Source organism: Mastigoproctus giganteus, chromosome 2 (genome assembly GCF_048544385.1).
Source record: "Mastigoproctus giganteus isolate SK-2022 chromosome 2, ASM4854438v1, whole genome shotgun sequence".
NCBI lineage: Eukaryota > Metazoa > Arthropoda > Arachnida > Uropygi > Thelyphonidae > Mastigoproctus > Mastigoproctus giganteus.
In genome coordinates, this window is record NC_143576.1 from 111,268,696 (window position 1) to 111,291,584 (window position 22,889).

General features: G+C 37.7%; 1 protein-coding gene across 1 annotated transcript in view; it reads left to right on the top strand.

Moving 5' to 3' along the window:
• LOC150089496 (dynein beta chain, ciliary-like) overlaps positions 1-22,889 on the top strand; it is a 1,205,440-nt gene that overhangs the window by 584,856 nt on the left and 597,695 nt on the right. The window contains 1 exon segment of the mRNA XM_090390004.1: positions 9,457-9,756. Coding sequence (XP_090246130.1) covers positions 9,457-9,756 — 300 coding nt within the window.

The following is a 22,889-nucleotide window of genomic DNA, read 5'->3' on the forward strand; positions in this document are numbered from 1 at the left end:
CAGATGCAACTGCCCCTCCTCAGTTCTCCCCTGAGCCACAGCACTCCCATTAGCTTGAGCCTTTTGCTTTGCTGCTCTGGTCTGAGTCATGATTTCAATTCAATATACAGGGTGTATCGTAAATAGTGGTCCAGAGTAAAGGAGTCGGTACACTGTGTTCTTAGGTATCACGTACAGGAATTTCAGTTACTTTTAGTCAAGATTCTCGGAAAAAAATAAATTTCATTTTTTTTTTAAATTTCTGTGTCTTGCATCACTAATTTGCCTATAATTTCAACAAATATCAATATTTTTTAATTCTGTTTTTTTATTATTACTCCTGAATAGGTGCACTATCGTAAACAAATACATTCAACTAATTTAAAGTCAAAGGTTTTTAAATAAATTTATTTTTTTCCTATTTCGATACTCATCTCCAAAAAGTCATGTGACTTTAGGTGCATATTGTCTAAAAAAAATGTACTACACTGTCAGTGCCCATTAATTTAAAAAAATCATTATTAAATCAAGATTCTAAAATGGTACAACATTAATTGCTAACAGTTCAGAAAAAAAAGTTATTGGCATTTAAAACAAAAAGCAGCTTAATTGCCTAAGATATTTTGGATTCAAAGCTTTTTTATTTTAAGTTCTTTGATTGGGTTTGTTGAAATAAAACATTCTTTTCAAATTAACTATTTATTTCAACTAAACGAAATGCTCAAAATGGCCACCATTAGCGGTGATGCATGCTCTGCATCGCCGAATAAAAGATCGTTTGAGTCTGCGAGCAAATCCGTTTGCATTAATTTCTTCAGCCGCTGTTTGAATCCTTTGACGCAATTGTTCGACAGAAGTAATTTCCTCTTTGTAGACCTTTTCTTTCAGACACCCCCAGTAGAAAAAATCTAGAGGGTTGAGATCCGATGAACGTGGTGGCCATAAAATTGGGCCTAACCACCCAATCCATCTTTGTGGAAAAGTTTGATTTAAATGTTCTCGTACAATAACAGCGAAGTGAGCAGGACAGCCATCATTCTGCAGCCACATTGTGTCTCGTATTTCTTGGTCGACATCTCTCAATAACTCAGGAGGTCGTTTCGCAAAAAATTTAAATAGTTTTCCCCATTCAATGTATCGGGTAGCTCAAAAGGGCCAATTATTTGCCCTCCAATGATCCCTGTCCACAAGTTTATTTTTAATTGATACTGGGATCGATCTTGCCTCATTAAATTGGGATTTTCCAGCTGCCAGCTGTGTAGGTTATGCATATTAAAATAACCATCTTTTTTACATGATGATTCGTCACTCCATAAAATCTTGTTATAAAATTGTGGGTCCGCCCGAATCCTGCACAGCATTTCTCTGCAAAACTGCACTCTTAATGGCCGGTCTCGTGGCAACAAACTTTGTACCCTTTGGTAGTGGTAAGGGTACAGCTCATGTCTTTGTAAAACACAGTGTACGGTCCTTGTAGAAATGCCTGTCCTCCGTGCTATGGCACGAACAGATGTTGACGGGTCTTCGTGAACTAATTCCAATATTTCTTTGTCATCGTACACTCTCGGTCGTCCTTCCCTGGTACCGCCGACGCCTGTACCGAGTATCCTACCCTCGGAATAGGCAGAATGTACTTTAGTAAATACACGGTGATCAGGGTGTCGACGGTCAGGGTATCTTTCTTGATACAGTCGAGCTGCTACTCTAGCGACACATCCGCATTCGCTGTAAATAAGATGCATGTCGGCATATTCTCTTGGTGTGTACTGAGCCATCGCTAAGCCACTTCACTGCACGTGTGTCCAAACCGATAAGAGTTTCAAAGTCCAAATAACGTAGCAAAAGTTGTGGGGATCACTAATAATACAACGAGTCCAAATCAGAAGCAAAACAAAGGCCACAATCACGGCAATTAAACGGCAGAGATAACACAAAGAGAGACGAGAGGCACATGCGGCGTACGGAATCGCACTGGCGAGCTGAAGGGTCTTTTTTATTGTTCAAGTTGCTATTTATGCTGTCTCGCTCATTCTTCAAGAGAATAGTAAAAGAAACCGCATTCCTTCTTTATCACTCCCTGTGACTCGATACACCGAGACATTTCAATGATTTTGTTATTACCTGGCCTGGTACCAATTCTAGGAATACAATAGACCCTTTTTACCTGAGGTACGTTAATGCTAAACTAAAATCATGCCCCGTCATCTTAAAATGTTGCATTGAATTGATCTACGGTATGTAAAATAAAAATTGCAACACTTGTAACTTTTTACCTAATGGTGCTCCTTTTCGTTTTAAATGCCAATAACTTTTTTTTCTGAACTGTTAGCAATTAATGTTGTACCATTTTAGAATCTTTATTTAATAATGATTTTTTAAATTAATGGGCACTGACAGTGTAGTACATTTTTTTTAGACAATATGCACCTAAAGTCACATGACTTTTTGGAGATGAGTATCGAAATAGGAAAAAAATGAATTTATTTAAAAACCTTTGACTTTAAATTAGTCGAATGTATTTGTTTACGATAGTGCACCTATTCAGGAGTAATAATAAAAAAACAGAATTAAAAAATATTGATATTTGTTGAAATTATAGGCAAATTAGTGATGCAAGACACAGAAATTTAAAAAAAAAATGAAATTTATTTTTTTCCGAGAATCTTGACTAAAAGTAACTGAAATTCCTGTACGTGATACCTAAGAACACAGTGTACCGACTCCTTTACTCTGGACCACTATTTACGATACACCCTGTATATATATATGAAATTTTGTAGAAAATTATGGAATTTGAGTAATAGAAATAGAAAATGAGTATCAGAACATTACATCAGTCTGTAAAACCTGTATTACATTATTTATTAAACTGAATACACAACTGATGAAATTTAATAAGAATTTGGAATACAAGTATTAGGGGTGAAAAATATTCCTATGAGGCCATAGGGCCAAGTTGGATTTCATTGTTGCCCTATAAATGAACACAGATTATAATTAAATAGTAAAATTAAAATGATGATGTAGTTAATTATTGATTATTGGATACATTGAATGGAATATTAACTAGGGCCTAGCTCCACTCAATATATCCTAACAATAATTGGCTAAGGCCATCTGTTTCTGTTTGCCATTTGCAATATATATATATATATATATTTCAGTATTGAGTATTATCTCCGAGTTATATGACTTTTGTATCTCCAGTCAAGTTATATATATTAATTTATAATGTTGTGTTTGTAAAATCTAGGTTGTTATATCTATTTTGTTAAAAAAAGTACAATTTAATTGGCAATGAAATTTAATAAGATTAATAAATTTTACTGATTAATTAATAATACTATACTATACTAAGCTAACAGATTTCTACTACAGTGCTACGTGTTTTTCTATCTAGTTTTACATTAAACGTTATGCTATCTAGTTTGGTATACAGGGTATCCCAAAAATATTGATAACAACATTTAGGGGAGGTAGGTAACATTAAAGGAATGTGAATCGCATAGGAACCCATAACCGGAAATGTCACCGTAAGTCGGTACACGGCGCTGTTCATCAGTTCGCGAGAGGGAAAATTTCTGGTTTACTCATTCAAGCAGTTGTCGCCGCATGAAGAGCATGCATTGATATACGAACTGTGAGCATGCACCTAGTGTATGGATTAGCAGAGGGCAATGGACGAGCTGCTCAACGAATTTATGGAGAACGCTTCCCAGACAGACAAGTACCGGACCACCGTTTGTTTGCGCATGTGCATCAAAATTTGTGCGATTATGGGTCATTTAGAGGTAACAGGAGTAGTGTGGGCAGACTGCGTTCGACATGAACTCCTGCCATGGAGGAAAGTGTGTTGAATGCTGTCCAGAATAATCATACTACCAGCACATGTGCCATTGCCTCTGCCTTAGGAGTGTTTCGTTGCAGTGTACAACATGTCTAGCACGACGATTCCTTACACCCCCTTTCATCTCCAAAGGGTTCAGTTACTGCTCCCCCAAGATCATCCTGCACGTGTGGCTTTTGCGCAGTCGTTTCTCCAAGAAAGTGTTCAAGACTTAAATTTTCCGGCCTATGTTTTGGTCACGGATGAGGCTTATTTCACTCGGGAAGGCTTATTCAATCAGCATAATGCTCATGTGTGGACTCACGACAACCTACACGGTGTGCGCCCCATGCATCACAACATCGCTTCGCAATAAATGTGTGGGCAGGTATGGTCGGTGACTGCTTAATCAGCCCATAACTGTTACCATCCCGCATGAACTCCGCTAAATATCGGATCATTCTTGAACAAGTTCTACTAGGGTTACTTGACGATGTTCCAGCAAATGTGAGACGCAACATTAGGTTTCAGCATGATGGGGCGCCTGCCCATTATGGAAGGTGTGTTCGTGACCATTTGAACAGGCGTTTTGGGCATCGATGGATTGGCCGTGGTGGACCCGTTGCCTGGCCCCCACACTCACCTGATTTATCGAGCCTTGATTTCGTTCTGTGGGGGCCCTCAAATCTATCGTGTATGAATCGCCTGTGGAGACAGAAATGGATCTTGTGGCGAGACTCGTCTGCGCTGCTGCTACTGTCAGAGAAACTCGAGGTGTGTTCGACCATGTCCGCCAATCCATGCTGTGTGTGTCGGTGTCACGCATGCATCGCGTCTCATGGTGGAACTTTTGTGCATCTGTTGTAACATCATGAAATGCATCCATCTCGTACTCCATTGTTAATATTATATCAAATAAATGTTTGCCCCTAATTACTGTCTTGTGTCATTTCTGCTTCTTGTGCCTCTGCTACTACTTTCCCGTGACGTTTCCGGTTATGGGTTCTTATGCGATTCACATTCCTTTAGATGTTACCTACCTCCCCTAAACGTTTGTACCAATATTTTTGAGACACCCTGTATATGTTGTATCGTATAACAATGGAGGCAAGTTACGAATGGTAAATCTACAGACACTAAGTATTACTCCTTAAATTATTATTCCCTAATATTCCTTAAAGATATTTGTAGGTAATTAGTCCTGGAAGAAGAGTACACTTGACAATTAATAAAGGGACTGCAGTAATTTAGTTTGGTTATTAATGAAGGGAATGCAGTAATACAGCTTGGCTATTAATGAAGGGAATGCAGTAATACAGCTTGGCTATTAATGAAGGGAATGCAGCAGTTCAGCAGCCAAAAGGTAAACTTTACAGATATGAATGCTTGTTTATTGCGGATACAATTAGTATGCTGTTAATAATTGTAAGTACTTTAATAATACTCAACTTATAATAAACTTCCCACTAAACAAGTTAAACTAAATTTAGTGCACTTTTCGCCATTAATTTGCTTCATTCTGATGGAGATTTTTAATGAATGTTATTAGATAATATTTTATTTCTGACAAAGGATACTTCATCTGGATAACACTGGATACTTCATCTGTTAAAGTTTTTTATTGAAAGCATTGACATCAAAGGAGTGTTTTTTTTTCTTTAATCTAAAAGTTAAAATCACTGGATTTTAGAACAAGCTTAGCTTAATATTTATATAGTAAATCTTTTTACTCTACCTAAGGAATTAGATTTATTCATTACATTATAATCAATGTCTCATTTTAAAAGATAAACAGGAAATTTCTTACTTTCAAGAAAAAGTAAATTTTCATTGTGAACTTTCACTTTAAACTGTTAACAGGAGAGACTGCTTCTACAGGGATGGGATACACTTAAATAGAAAGGGTGCAAGAATGTTTGCTGATGCTATCGAGGCAGTGTTAGGTGGGTCGGAAAACTGCTAGCTTGGGGGGATACAAAGACGAATAGATTAACAGTAGCCACTGGCATAGGTGAAAGAGATTCTTACACTGCTTCTATTGGAATGAGCCGCAGCCTGGAAAATAAGATGCAGAATATTTCAGAGACTGCTGGGAATCACTGGGGTACAAGTAAACACATGGGTTGTGTTAGGGTAGCTAAGAAAAAGAACAGGTGCATGTATACTTGCGTGTACACCAATGCTAGGAGTTTAGTAAATAAATTTGATGAATTTGAGGTATTGCTCAAAACATCAAAGGCAGATATTGTGGGGATTTCAGAGACGTGGTGTCACACAGATATAAGGAATGCAGAACTGGAATTTGGGGAGTACAATGTCTACAGAAGGGATAGACAGGATAGGAAGGGAGGAGGGGTTATGCTATTAGCTAAGAAATACATAAAATCCAAGGAAGTGAAGCCAGTCGACATTGCTGGACAGAGCAGTGTCGAGTCAGTTTGGTGTGACATCAGCATTGGGAGATCAAAATTGAGAGTAGGAGTGTGCTATAGCCCTAATGACTCTGATGACTATAATAAGAAATTGTACAGGGAAATAGAGTGGGATAGTAAATCAGAGAGTCTTATAATGGGGGATTTTAATTTCCCAGATGTTGACTGGAATTTGGGGGCTGGTCACTCACACACTAACAAGGCTTTTGAGGATTTATTGGATGATTGTTTTCTACATCAGCATGTTCGGGAGGCAACTAGAGGGAGTAATACTCTTGATTTGATTATCAGTAGTGATTCTTCATGCATTAAGAATCTGCAGGTAAATGAACCACTAGGGTTACATTTGCACATCTCCAGTCCATGGGTACTTCCCCCTGAGTCCAAGCAAGCTCTCATAATTATGGCTAAGGGTTTGCTTACTTCCTCTGCTGCCTCCTTTAATATAACTGAATAGATCCCATCCAGCCCAGGTGCCTTTCTTGTATTTATCTTCAACAATTTCTCCTCCACTTTACTCTCAGTTATTACAAGATTCTTTAGCTTACTACCAGAGTTGAATACACCTCTGGCATTCCCCTCGCTGAATAACTCCTCATGTGTGAATGTCGATGCAAAATATTCATTTAGTTTGTTAGCTACCTGAGCAGGATCATCAACAGTTGACCCATCGATATCAAGTGGACCAATCTGATTCATCCCCTTCCTTCTAGAGTTTACATAAGTAAAGAACTCTTTGCTGTTTTTCTTTGCATCCCTTGCTAAAGATTTCTCGTAATCTGCCTTCGCCTGCCTAACCTCCTTTGTAACTTGGTTACAGATCAACTTGTATCTATCATAGGCTTCTGTGTCACGTGTTAATTTGTATGTATCCCGTGCATTTTTCTTCTCTGCCATATGTCTCATTAGTTCATCTGACATCGATTTACGCCTAAACCTTGAACAATATTTCTTAGTTGGTATGTAAAGCCTAGTAGCTTCCAAGATAAGTTCTTTGAATGCTTCCCATTTTGAATTTGCTGTTGGTAAATTCACATCATCAGTTGGTCCCACTGTATAGAATTTAAATACGGTCTCAGTCCATCGTAGTCGCCTTTACAAAAGCAATAACCCTTCCCTTTACCCCTAATGGTAGTTACCTCTTCGAGTAAATTGCACTTCAGCACACTGTGATCACTGCCGTCTGTGATCACAAGTTGATCTGTAACCAAGTTACAAAGGAGGTTAGGCAGGCGAAGGCAGATTACGAGAAATCTTTGGCAAGGGATGCAAAGAAAAACAGCAAAGAGTTCTTTACTTATGTAAACTCTAGAAGGAAGGGGATGAATCAGATTGGTCCACTTGATATCGATGGGTCAACTGTTGATGATCCTGCTCAGGTAGCTAACAAACTAAATGAATATTTTGCATGGACATTCACACATGAGGAGTTATTCAGCGAGGGGAATGCCAGAGGTGTATTCAACTCTGGCAGTAAGCTAGAGAATCTTGTAATAACTGAGAGTAAAGTGGAGGAGAAATTGTTGAAGATAAATACAAGAAAGGCACCTGGGGTGGATGGGATCTATCCAGTTATATTAAAGGAGGCAGCAAAGGAAGTAAGCAAACCCTTAGCCATAATTATGAGAGCTTGCTTGGACTCAGGGGAAGTACCCATGGACTGGAGATGTGCAAATGTGACCCCAAATCACAAAGGAGGATCAAAGGGTGACACAAGTAATTATAGACCTATTAGTTTAACTTCTGTTCCCGGAAAATTAATGGAGGCACTGGTTAAAGAAGCACTGCAGGATCATCTAGACAAGACTTCAATTATAGCTCAGACACAGCATGGTTTTGTTAAGGGGAAGTCTTGCCTGACCAATTTGATTGGATACTATGATGCAGTCACAAAAGAACTGGATGCAGGGAATAACTTTGATATTATATACTTGACTCTTAGAAAGGCTTTTGATACTGTTGCACATGGAAGACTGCTGCACAAATTGGAGCAGTGTGGCATTGGAGGCAAATTGCTGCTATGGATAAAGGGGTGGTTGAGGGGGAGAAGACAGAGAGTGGTAATCAATGGACACTGCTCATCGTGGACTAATGCTATTAGTGGAGTCCCTCAGGGTTCAGTATTGTGTCCATTATTGTTTTCTGTATTTATAAATGATATTGATGATGGTATATCAAGCTTTATGTCCAAGTTTGCAGACGATACAAATGTCGGCAGGGTTGTTAAGGACACTACTGACACTATGCTACTGCAACAGGATCTGGAAAGGTTGAGCAGATGGGCTGAGAGATGGCAAATGAAGTTTAACATTGACAAATGTAAAGTACTACATATGGGAAACAGCAACCCCAGAGCAACGTATCAACTCTGTGGTACTACACTGACAGTGGTAGAGAATGAAAGGGACCTGGGGGTGGTTGTGCAGGCAGATATGAAATTTTCTGAGCAGTGCAGACGGGCTGCAAGAGTAGTTCATGGTGTATTGTCGATGATATATAGGAATTTTTCTAGCAGGGATAAGGAGGTGATTATTCCCTTGTATAAGGCAATGGTCAGGCCACACCTAGAGTACTGTATACAGGTCTTGAAGCCTCATTTCAAGAAGGATGTAGAGATGCTGGAACGAGTACAGAGAAGGGCAACAAGATTGGTGAATGGAACAAAGGGGTGCTCTTACGAAGAAAGGCTTAAGTTTTGCAAATTACAGTGTCTGGAGACTAGGCACCAGCGAGGTGATCTGATAGAGGTGTATAAAACCTTGAAGGGTTTGAGCATGCTCAATGCTGATGGGATTCTTCCTCTTGCTCAGAATAATCACAAGAGGGCATAAATTCAAATTGAGGAAAGACAGATGTAGGATAGACGTGAGGAAATTTGCCTTTAGCCAGCGGGTGGTTGGTTGGTGGAAAAGACTTCCATCCCTTGTCGTGGAGGTTGATAGCCTGAATAAGTTTAAGGCTCGGCTGGACAGGTATTTCGAACGAGCAGAGGGGTGAAGTAGAAGTGGTTATTTTTTATTTATTTATTATTTTTTTTTTTTTTTGGCTGATGCTGTATAAGCTTGCTTTCTTGCATCAAATGCCTCTACTAATGCTAATGCTAAACTTAAAAGTAATTTTCATCTGCTGCATCATGATTTACATCCTTTGGCCTTTTTATTTTAGCCTTGAATTTTTTGTTTGTATTATGGAAAATTTATATTATTTTCAAATTTTTAGGCTTTGACACTTGGCAATAATGAGCGACTCTTTCTTACCCCTTCCATACGAATAATTTTTGAGACTGGCGATTTGGCAAATATCAGCCCAGCTGTTGTATCCCGAGCTGGTGTGTTATATTTGACTACCACAGATTTGGGATGGAGTTCATATGTAACCAGTTGGATAGACACCCGTCAGGTACAGTCAGAAAAGGCAAACCTAATGATTCTGTTTGATAAATATATTCCTGTGTGTCTAGAGACAATGAGGGTGCGCTTCTCAAAGATTGTTCCAGTTCCAGAAATTTGTCATATTCAGGTAATATATATATTTTTTTAAATTATAAAAATCCTTTTTAATAATAAGTACATTTACTTTCTAATCATATAAGGTCGCAGATAAAAGGAAATAATAGATATAAACTATGGTAACTGGTGTCAGAACACTGCCATTAACTACTATAATTTAAAGCTATGTATGAGAGGCTTTCCCCAGCCTCCATAGCCGAGTGGTCAAGAGCAGGAATGCTCTTGACCACTCGGTTGAGTAGACTGGGGTTTGAGCCCCTGACTGTAAATCCATTGACCTTTGCTAAATTCGATCGATCTGCCAATCCTCAGTGGACCAGCATGGCAGATTATGGCCCATTTCCCTCAACATGAATTGTTGAGGAGGCCTCCATCCTGTAGTGGATTGATAATGGCTGCAGTTTACCTTATGAGGGGCTTTCATATGTAAAGAAGAATCGTGTTATGCTAGCTAGGGAAGTTCAGTTCTTCAGAAGGTGGCACCACTGGTGATTAACCTTGACTTTCTTCAGCATTTTATCATATATATGACTAATGTAGCCTTCACACTCCATTTGTAAACATGATGAGTGTGGTATTGCTTAGTGCATTTGTAATTGCTTACTCCATTTATAAACATGATGAGGGTGGTATTGCTTAGTGCTAATATCATTGTACAATGCATTAATATCAAATTTTTCATAAAATAAAACTTGAAAGAAGGTGTAAATTTTATGGATCTTCATGCTCAATATGGTGAAAATTGTTTCTCATAATATAGAGTGTCTGAGCAGCTTAAGTTTTTTTGTTTTTTTTTTTTTTTATGTGAACCTCAAACACGAGAGGTATTAGAACCTATAGTACTTAGTACCGTGTTTGGGTTGGAGGTTGAGAAGACGAAAGAAGATATTTGTTGACATTGGACTTGAACTTCTGTAGATTGTAATTTTCAGGAAATACGTATGAAGGAAGGTTGTTCCAGAAAACGGCAGTTGAATGAATAAATGAGGAAGATGAAAAGTTGGTTCTGTGGGTTTGAAGTTGTACAGTAAATGGATGTTGGCTGGTGGCAGCACGTGTTCAGACTGTTTTGAAAGAGAGAGCGGGAATTATAGAAGCCAATTCAGAAGAACAGTGCCCATGGAAATATCTGTAGAAGAGGCATGCAGCAGAAACAGTACATCTATGAGAAAGCGAGTGGAGAGACTCTGTTAGAGATGAATCATTAATTAACCTAACTGCCCTCTTCTGAATGGAATCAAGAAGCCCAAGAGAGGTTTTGGGGGTACCACTCCAGATGTGGGAACAATATTCCATGGCAGGGCGGATTTGCGATTTATACAGAGTGAACAGCTGTTTAGAAGAAAAGTAACGGCGAGAGCGAAAGAGAAAACCAAGTTTTTTAGATGCAGAGGAAGCAATATTTGTAATGTGCTTGTGCCAAGAGAGATTAGAAGTTAGGGTAATCCCCAAAAGAGATATATCATTTTGCCTAGAAATCGGAGTGTCACTAAAGATAACCATAGGAGCAGAAGAATCCTTTTTGCGAGATATAAGACAAGACTGAGTTTTAGAAGGGTTGTAATCAACTAAGTTGTCTTTGCCCCACTGGAGAATTACCTGAAGATCGGCATTTAAGTAATTGGTAACAGATTTTCGAGAGGTTGAAGCTGATTGAGCAGGACAAGGTTTCTCAAAATGGAAAGTGGAATGCAATGTGCTATCATCGGCAAAACTATGGATAGGATTTCCAGTAAATGGAAGAAGGTCATTAATATACAAGAGGAAAAGAGTGTGGGAAAGAACTGAACCTTGGGGGACACCGGCATTAGTGGAGAAGTTAGAAGACAGAGAGCCATCTACCATCACCCTCAGTGAGCGATTAGAGAGAAAACTGGATAACCAATTACTAAAAACAGTTGGCAAACCATAAGATGGAAGCTTGTTTAGAAGACCTTTATGCCAAACACGATCAAAAGCCTTTGATATGTCAAGAGCAACTACTTGGGTTTCACCGAACCTTTCCATTGAATTAGTCCATAAATTGGTAACATAAGCCAGAATATCACCAGTGGATCGACACTGACGGAATCCATACTGGCGATCGTTGATCAGACAGAAGGTTTCTAGGTAGTTTAAGAGTTGGTGGTTAATTGATCTCTCCATTACTTTATAAAGAGTAGAAGTAATTGCAATGGGACGATAATTGGATGGGAGGGATTTGTCACCCTTTTTAGGAACTGGCTGGATATGAGCAAATTTCCAAGCAGAAGGAAAAACACCTTTGGAATAAGAAATTAAAAAAAGGCGGCAAAGAATAGGAGTAAGTTCAGGAGCACAGGTTTTGAGAATGAGTGGAAATACCATCGGGACCTGGAGCTTTCTTAGCATCAAGATTCATCAAAATCCTTCTGATATCCTTTTGACGGAAGACCACAGGAGGCATTGAATGGAGCGTGTTGGGAATGGTGGGAGGTGTTTTACCAAGATCATTAATACATGAGATGGAAGAAAAATGGGATGCTAGCAGGTTAGCTTTATCCTTGGCTGAAGTGACAACAGAATCATCTGGTTTGGACAGAGGTGGGAGCAGAGATGGACAAAAGTTGCAGCCAATAGCTTTGGCAAGAGACCAGAATGCTTGGCTACCATTAGGGCAAGAAGCAAGTTTTCTACTCTTAGCCTTTCAAACTCTAGTTTGGACTGATTAATAACTGCTTTACAATTGTTGCGAGCTTTGGTGTGGCAGAAAATGAAACTGTAGAATTAGAAACAAGCCAATTACGATATGCAACATTCTTCTCTTGAACAGCCTTAGCACATTTATTGGAAAACCAAGGTTTTGATAAAGGATGAGATTTTAAAGTGGAGTGTGGGATAAAGGATTCAATTCCTGCAAGAATAATTTCACTGACACGATCTGAGCAAACGTTGACATCAGAACTTTTGAAACAGTAATCCGACCAAGGAAAAGAAGAAAAGAAGTCTCGCAGGTCATCCCATTTTGCATTCTTGTAATGCCAAACAACATGAGGTTGGGAATAGCCATGAGATAAAGGTTCCATTGGAGAAGAGACAATCACCAAGTTGTGATCTGAAGTGCCTAAAGGACCTCTCACTTCGACCGTGTACTTAGAAGGGTTGTTTGTGAGAAAAAGATTAAGCGTATTGGCTGTGTGATTAGGATTGTCTGGTATGCTTGTAGGTAAATGAACAATCTGTGCTAGGTCATTAGTAATTGCAAAAGCCTCAGCATCTCGACCTGCTGGGTCGGTGTGACTAGAAAACGGAAGCCAGCTGGAGTTGTGAACATTAAAATCACCAAGGAAAATTACCTCACTGTTAGGAAAGTTGGACTGGAGAAAGTAAAGTTGCAAAGAGAGGAAGTCAAAGAGCTCCAAGTGATTAGTCTAGTTGGGAGAGCGGTAGAGACAACAGATGAATTTGACACAATGAGGTAGAGAGATTTTAAGCCAGAGAAGATCAAAGAGAGGAGATTCCAAATTTCCAAGTCTCTGACAGGGAATATCAGAACGGACATATGCACAAGGTACCACCTTTGAGGCGAAAGGAATCATACAGCGAATAATTTGGGCATCTGAGATGAGCAGTAGTTGAATCAACCGATAACTGAGATTCTGTCAGGAAAAGTACATGGGGTTTGCAGACTGCAAGTGGAAATGGACATGGTTGAGATTAGAATTGAGACCACGTATATTTGTGAAATGAATTAGGAAGTGCTTAACTTAATGTTGTTTAACTTAATGTTGATCAACATAAGTTATTTCAAGTATATATTGAGAATAAATCACATACACATAGGCCTCAAAGATCCCCTTCAACTGCCAAACAAAGATTGGGCTACAGTCTTGTTCTAGATCGCAGAAAATAAAAATTCATGAAATTACAAAACATTATAAAGGTTAGAAATGTTGAAGAAATTGTGAAGAATTGTTAAAATTCAGTAGAATGCAAATTCAAAATGGATTCCTTGTTTTCTGTCTGCAGAACACAAAAAAAAAAAAAAAAAAAAAACATTTGCATGCCCTTCATCAGCTCCTGCCAATGATATGAAAGTGGGTGAAGGAAATGAATTTTCACAGAATGTTGCAAATCCTGATGAAACTTGGGTATATAGTTTCATTCCTGAATCAAAATGAGCAGACATACAATGATTCCAGAAATTGTTACACTGCCAGAGAAAGCAAAAATAGTTTAGCAGGTCAATTTCACTATCTTATGAAAAAGACTGCAAATAACCATATTGTGAAATTGTGGTTTGTGGTTGGGGAGGGAGTCATGATCAATAAACACACTTAAATAGGTATCCTTCATGACCAATGAAGGATACCTATATGTAGTTATTGAAAAGGATAAAGAAATTACAAGTACAAAGTTCCAAGACTGGGGACATGGAGGTTATCAGTTTTTGGATGTTTTTCTGATTTTGAGACAGTAATGATTTTCAGTCTTGCTGAGTATTAAATATCAAGTGAAGTTCATAAGTCTGACAAAAAGTCTAAAATCTGGTACAAAAATAGAAAATACCAAGTTTTATTTACTTGCCAAAATGTGTTTTTATTCTTATTTATTCTTTATGTCATTATGGTAGAAAATTTTAGATGAAATACAATATACACTAAAACAGTAATTTTAACTAATAGGAGAAGGGCTAGTCTGAATTATAGGATATAATTATATACAGTAGGCTCTTAATTTTCCGGGGTAGATGGTAAAAAACAAATCCCGGATAATCGATTTCCTGGTTAATCCAAAAATACAAAAGTCCCCGAGATACGTAAGAAATACATTCCAGGACTTCTTACTTCATCGAGTTTTACATAACTGGGGAATGACTAATAACATATTGCTACTATATTATTATTGACAAATCAAACCTGAATTCCGCGTGATACTTGTTAATGTTGGCCATTTTGATACATCCTTTTCAAACTTTTGAATAATTTCAAGTTTTTGTTTATCCATCATTTTTGTGATTTCTAAACAAAAAAAAAAAAAAAAAAATACTATAAAAAAAATTCTGACATCCCTGACATACAATAATGAAACAAAATTTGCCTTTTACACTGCAATGGAACACAACAATCGACGCGACGCACTAAAACAAACTAAATATTTGGTCTCTCTCTCTTTTTTAAGTGGCGGGTATGAAGACAGCGGGGATTGTAAGATAATAGGTACACTAATAATCTCCCAATGATGACTTATAATGCCGCTTGTCGCTTATTTACGACTTGCAAAATATCTGTTTATACCTATTCTTGAATTCAAGTAATTCAAGTTATTACTTGAATTTTTTTTGATTTCTGGTTGATTTTTTTTTTTTTTTTTTTTTTTAATTTCGAGTCTTGAAGTGTCCCAGTTAATCCGATTCCGGTTAATCGAGAGTCTGCCGTATAAATATTTAAGTCATAAAAACAAGCAAATTTATTCACACTCCTGTAACATATGTTAATTTTGATAATATTAGGACACAAATATGACTAAAGGAAAGAAAATTTATGAAAATGTTTATATTCAAAGCAAATTTGAATATGAAGAATTCAAATCAAATATAACACGAATAATACATTTTTTAAACAAACTTTAATTAATGTGTTAAACGTTAATAAAAGTATTGAGATAATTCTTTATTCTTCTTGTCTTCCCACTTTACCTACAGACTTATCTCCTTAAACTATTATTACTATATCCAGTTCCATTACCATATGATGTGTGGCCTCATTTTCATTTTTCTCTGAGTCATATATATTCTTTTCACCACTGTTATGCAAGTCATTTTGACCCTGTTTATCTTTTATTCTATCTAAATTAATAAGAACATTATCAACATTTAATAGCTATTCTGTGCACTCTGCTTCATTTCATCCCAACTGCAAGTTGGAATGGAATGAAAAGTATGAAACTCAGTTGTAAATAGCTTTTTGATGGGAAAACATCTTTGGCAGCACCTACTAAATTTTCAGACTGAAGTAAAACCAATTTGTCACGATTTTGCGACAAAGAAGTGATATCATTTCTGGTTAAATCGACAAACTGGAAATGGTGATTTGCGACACAGAAATGATATGTTGCAAAATCATGACAGAATAAAATTCCAAGGGAATGAAAAGGTGTCAATCCGAAGTGTTGCCGTTTCTCTTTTTTCGATTTGATCGAAAAACCAAAAATCAATTTTGCATGGGAAATGAAGTCCATTGACGTCATTTCCAGTTTGTTGATCAAATTGACAAACTGGAAATGATGTGCTGCAAAATCACATGTTGATGCAATTTTGTCAATTTGAGGCACTATTCATGTGACAAGGCATGAATGGTGCTTCAAACTGACACATCTGTTGTTTATCCAGTGTTATTTTCTTGTAATACGTGAATGTATGTTGTGAGTTTGAAGCTTGATGCTCCCTGAAGCCTTGCTAGCAGAGACAGACACTATCTTGTTGATCATTGCAATGGTATATTCTTTGTTCTTGCCCAAAGGATCCTTGTGAGCATTATTTAGCCACAGCAAAATGTGTACGTGTGGACTACCACAATGTTGAAATTCTATGCTGTTGAAAAAGTTGACCACATAAAATATGCCAAATAGGCTATAATGTTTCAACTGCAATCTGTTCATAATTACATCCACAATCTTCTTGAAATATATCGCACAAGTTACAGCATCTTCATTCACTAGCATTGTGTTATACATGAAGTCCATGTCGCTCGCATCATACTCACTAATATCGCGCCCCTTATTCTGTAACTTGTACAATAGATGAAGCAAGCACTGGCAACTGATTTCATTGGCACTCAGAGTCAAGAACATTGTAGGTTTACCAAGCTGTCTAATCATAGCGAATAGATCGCACTTACGTTGAGCCCAGTAGTAGGTCTAGTTTGGAATTGTCCTTAGGAAGACCAAATTGTTTTCGATACAACTGTTATTGTATTCTTTGGATTGAACTTGCCCATGAGCCTGTTTTGTATCTCTACCTTTGTATTTGAAAGCCACAATCAAAGAGTCTCTTGTTCTCAATCTCATTATCTTAATTGCTAAGTAAAGGAGATGATATTGAGTAACACTGCATTGGCCATTCTCTCTCAAAATTCTGAATTGTCCAAGATAAATGCTGGGAAAGGAGAGTTTCTCTGCATGCTCATCAAACAGTAAGCTCTGTGATACGTTAGTTTCTCCTGAGCAGTTCTAAGATATTTATTGTCACTCCACAACAACGTTTGCTGTTGGCTGATGAGACTTTCCTTGATTGGAACCTCTTTGCTTATGCTGTCTCTAGCCAAATTAATTTCCATGTGGCTGTCATCAAAGAATGGCTGATCTATCGTGATTTGATACAATCAATAAAGAGGCGTGTTGACCAAATATTGAAGCTACACTTTAACCACTCGGTTTCTTACTAACCTGATAAAATAGCTGGACTTGTGTATTTTCTTGCATTTTATATGCACAAATAAGGCACCTGAACATGCATATGGACAATATGGCATTCTGGGCCAAGTGATCAATGTGCCTGTTTCAATCAATCCCCCTTGGCAAGCAATGGACCATCATGTTGACTGAAACAGGCACATTGATCACTTGGCCCAGAATGCCATATTGTCCATATGCATATCTCTTGTGCCTTATTTGCATGAATGGTAAACAAGGAGAAATAAGCCTTTCTGTCACTAAATCCAACTTTTGTAAATGTGTTGGAATTTCTGTGTAGACAAAGCTGCTCAACTTAGCACTGGAATGGTGTTGTTCTTAGGTGATCCTCTGCAGCTATTACACACAAAGATCCCATTGACATCAACATCAGGAAATGCAGTGCATATCAATGGTGCATCTGTAGCAGCTGATTTCTTTGTGTCATTTTTGAATCATACTTGATCGAAACTGTAGCATACAGAACAGCAATTATTTTGTATAAATCTCCTTTCAAACTCTCAATGTGCTTTCCTATGTAAATAGTAGTCAGTATAAGGAAAAGGAGCTTGATCATTTAAACTCATCTTCTCCACAATTGGAGAAATGTTCCATTGTACATAATTAATACTCACTTCAGGTACATTATTGTTAGATGGAGCGACATTGCTGGTTGAAGGCACTGCTAAATCCAACACTTGATTTTCTGTTTGTCTTTTATGCAATCAACATAGTCTTTGTCATTCTTGTGCACTCATTGCTACCTCCATTTATATTTTCTTTGGTTGGCTTGCTCGATTCGCTCTGTATTTGACTTTGCATCATTGAACACAAAGACTATAGCAGTGTGGCTTTCACTAATCAGAAAATTATTGATGGGAAAACATCTATAGCGGCACCTAACAATGGAATGTAATGAAAATGCAGAATGCAACAATACAAATACTTCACAATCATATTTCACAATCAATAATACAAATATGTCACAATCATAATTCCTGCAGTTACTACTGCAGGAAGTATGATTTCGGTTCTAGCTGTTTGATTTTAAAATGGTTCTGATTTTATTCAAAGATGTTTTCACACAAAACATCTTTCGTGCATACAGGGTACACATGAGGTTTTTTTATGTTATGATTCTTAATATTGGCTAATGTCTTTTGTACCCTTATGTCCTGCTCATTATTAGAATCATAAAAAAAAAAAACACACTCTTCAGTTATTTCCTTTGATACAAATGTTTATGGCTGGGTATAACTGCCTGATCCCATAGTTCACATGAAGGCCATGGTTTTGAGAGGTAAAAAAAAGGGACTTGATATTTCTGTGGTTGCTTGATAAATTTTCAGCCAGATGTGAAGGTGCATTACTTGACAGTAACAGTGTCTAAATGTTTTTAATTTGCATTTACTCTTTCCTTTTGAATGTGGGTTGCACTTCTTTTACAGAGTGATTACGAGACCATTCTGAAAAAAAGTTTGGGATTGATTGTATAATTTAATACTTGATGAGAATCAACCGAAAGAGCAAGCTGGCTTTAGGACAGGATTCTCAACTATGGATCACCTTCACGTAATATCACAGCTAATGGAGAAAGCAAATGAATATAAAACACCATTATGCCTGGCATTTGTGGATTATGAAAAGGCATTTGACTCCATACAGCATAAGGCAATGTTTCGGGCACTGGAAAGACAAGGCATAGATACTCCATATATTATGATTTTGAAGAAAATATATGACAGTGCTACATCCTTTATTAGACTAGACAAAGACAGTAGCAAATTTAAAATCGAGAAAGGAGTTCGACAAGGAGACACAATATCTCTGAAGCTGTTTACTGCTGCCCTTGAGGAAGCTTTCAGAAGATTAGACTGGTCGCAGAAAGGAGTCAATGTGAACGGAGAGTACCTAAACCATTTACGATTTGCAGATGACATTGTGGTCATAAGCCACGATCCCAAAGAATTAGAGGAAAATCTTAATCAGTTATGCACAGTTAGTAAGGATTTTGGACTAAAGATGAATATGGCTAAAACAAAAGTAATGATGAACAAGTATGCCACGGAAAGGGAAATAATGATTGAAGGAGCAGTAATTGAAAAGGTGGAGTCATATACTTATCTGGGACAAGTTATTAGCTGTAATAATGATAAATGGCTGGAAGTCAAGAGAAGAATAAATTTTGGATGGATAGCATTCAGGAAATATAGTCACATACTGAAGAGCAATATCCCAGTTTGTCTGAAACGTAAAATAATGAACCAATGTATACTCCCCACCATGACTTATGGAAGTGAAACTTGGGCACTCACCAAAAGAATGGAAGAGAAGCTAAGAACTACACAGCGAAGAATGGAACGAATTATATTGGGAATCAGACTGTTAGATAAGAAGAGAAACACATGATTAAGCAGCAAACTCAAGTAAAGGACATTCTTATCAAAACTAAAGAACTAAAATGGTCTTGGGCAGGACACATAGCTCGAAGGCATGATGACAGATGGACTAAGAAAAATAACAGAATGGTACCCAAGAGGAGCTAGAAGAAAACCTGGAAGACAAAGGCGGAGATGGATAGATGAAATTCATGAGTTTTTGAGTAGTAAATGGATGGCCAGTGCTCAAAACAGAAGGAACTGGAAAGTTGCTGGAGAGGCCTTCATCCTGCAGTGGATTGAAAATGGCTGATGATGATGATGATTAGGAAAAATCTCAATTCTGCATAAATAATTTACATAATAAAAGACAGCCTGGATTATTGAGAATCCAAATTAGTGAGGTTTTACTGTATATATGAATACAGCAAGCAGTTCATGGTGCTCTTCTGTAATCTGCAACAGGGATTTACAATAGCAAACTTTCTGATTGCTACATGGCTGCCAGCTGTAACATTGAGTGGCCACCATGTTATATAATTCCATTTTTTATGGAATTGCATAACAAATGAGATATAGGAAAATAATCACAAAAAACAGGTTTAATATAATGACCACTGGGAAGCCCTGACCACATGACATTCAATTTTATACTCTTTTTATATTCTGAATGGTTCGTTTCAAAATGTCTGCGCAATTTAGCTGGTGCTAACAAACTATTTGATAAGATCTTATTGCATAATATACATAATGCATCAGGGGCCTCGGGATTTCCTGTGATCGTGAATCTGAGTAATAAATAACTCGAGTCGTATTTACGTTTTTTATGACTTAGCAATGTTTTAGTATTGACAAACAACACTTCCCTTTTCCTTGATTCATCTGCTACACAAGTAATGCTAGTGCCTTGATCTGTATTATGTGAACTGCTTGCTACACTTTTTAAAACTCCTTCTCTCAAACAACAATCTATAATATTTTAATTTGGGGTATACGCAGTTGTAATATTATAAATTAATACGATTCCCACTTTATTTTTATATGAAAAGTACATAAGACATCACAAAATGATTGCAGTGCAAAACACCATCGATCTATGACTGATATGTCCACTCGTACGCTGTACCGGTGTGCCACACCTCACTACAGATGATTTCATCAAGGGATATGACTCAACTAGTGGTGGGAGAATCGAATGCAAGTATTCGATTCATTCATCCACCATTAGACTAACCAGATTTTATTTTCCACAAATGTGAGCCGTGCAGGTCCCCTCTCCCTATGGAATATTAATAATTTTTGAAACTTTATTTAAATAAATTTTAAACTATTAATTAGAGCTCAAAAACTAATTTTACTGCGGAACCCCAAATGTTATCGGTGGAACCCTAGGGTTCTGCAAAACACAAGTTGAGAATCTGTGGTTTAAGGGAAATGTTGTCTGACCAGTTTGATTGGATATCATGAGGTGGTCACAAAGGAATTGAATACAATAAATAATTTTGATAGCATATACTCATATTTCAGGAACATTGTTGATACTGTTGCACATAAAACATTGCTGTAAAAACTGGAGCAGTATGGCATTAAAGGGGTGTTGCTGCTGTGGATAAAGGGATAGTTGAGTAGGAGAGGACAGAGAGTGGTAATCAATGGACACTGCTTTTCGTGGACTAATTTATTAGTTGAGTCTCCCAGGGTTCAGTTTGGGTCCATTGTATCAACTCTGCGGTACTACACTGACAGTGGTGGAGAATGAAAAGGACCTGGGGGTAATTGTGCAGGCAGATATGAAGTTCTCTGAGCAGTGCAGACGAGCTGCAAGAGTAGCTCATGGTGTCTTGTCAATGATATACAGGAATTTTTCTAGCAGGGATAAGGAGGTGATTATTCCCTTGTATAAGGCAATGATAAGGCCACATCTTGAGTACTGTATACAGGTCTGGAGGCCTCATTTCAAGAAGGATGTAGAGCTGCTGGAACGGGTACAGAGAAGGGCAACAAGATTAGTAAATGGAACAAAGGGTTGCTCTTACGAAGAAAGGCTTAAGTTTTGCAAATTACAGAGTCTGGAGACTAGGCACCGGCGAGGTGATCTGATAGAGGTGTATAAGGCTTTGAATGGTTTGAGCATGCTCAATGCCAATGGGATTCTTCATCTTTCTCAGAATAATCACCTCAGAGGGCATAAATTCAAATTGAGGAAGGACGGATGTCGGATAGATGTGCGGAAATTTGCCTTTGGCCAGCGAGTGGTTGGTTGGTGGAACCGACTTCCATCACTGGTTGTTGAAGTTGATAGCCTAAACAAATTTAAAGCTCAACTGGACAGGTATTTCGAACGAACGGAGGGGTGAAATGGGAGTGGGTTTTTTTTTTTTTTTTGGCTGATGCTGAATAAGCTTGCTTTCTTGCATCATATGCCTCTGCTAATGCTAATGCTAATGTTAAATTAGAAAAAAATGGAAAGGGCTTTAAATCTGTGGATAGAAGACCGAACTCAAAAAAAAATTCTAAAAAATTGTTGTTTCTGTATTTATTAATGATACTAATGAAGGCATGTCAGGATTGATGTCAAAGTTTGTAAATGATACAAAGATTGGCAGGGTGATTAATGACAGTATGCTAGTGCAACAAGATCTAGAAAATCAGGCAGATGGGCTGAGAAATGGCAATTGAAGTTTAACATTGACTAATGCAAAGTACTACATATGGGTACTACAATTACCCCAGAGTAACATACCAGTTCAATAGTACTACACTTGGGGTAGTGTAAAATGAAAAAGACCTGGGAGTGCAGTCAGATATGAAATTTTTTGACAGTGCAGAAAAGCTGCCAGGACAGTTCATGGGATTTTATTAATGATATACAAGATTTTTTCCAACAGGGATAAGGAAGTGATTATCCCATTGCATAAGGCAATGGTGAGGCCACATCTTGAGTATCGTGTACAGTTCTGGCAGCCTCATTTTAGGAAAGGTGTAGAGCTGATGGCACAAGTGCAGAGTAGGGCAGTGAAATTGGTGAGTGGAACAAAGGTATTCTGTTACGAAGAAAAGCTTAAGTTTTGAAATTCGTAGCATTTGGAGACTCACCTGCAAAGTGATCTGATTGAGGCATTTAAGGCTTTGAATGGATTAAGCAAGCTCAGTGCTGATGGGATTCTTCCCCTTGTGCAGACTATGCACGTGAGGGGACACAAATTCAAATTGAGAAAGGATGGTTTCAGAATAAATGTACAAAAGTTTGCCTTTAGCCAGCAGGTGGTTGATTGCTGGAACAAACTTCCAACTTTTGTTGTGGAAGTTGATAGTTTAAATAAATTTAAGGAAGAACTAGACAAACTATTGGAGG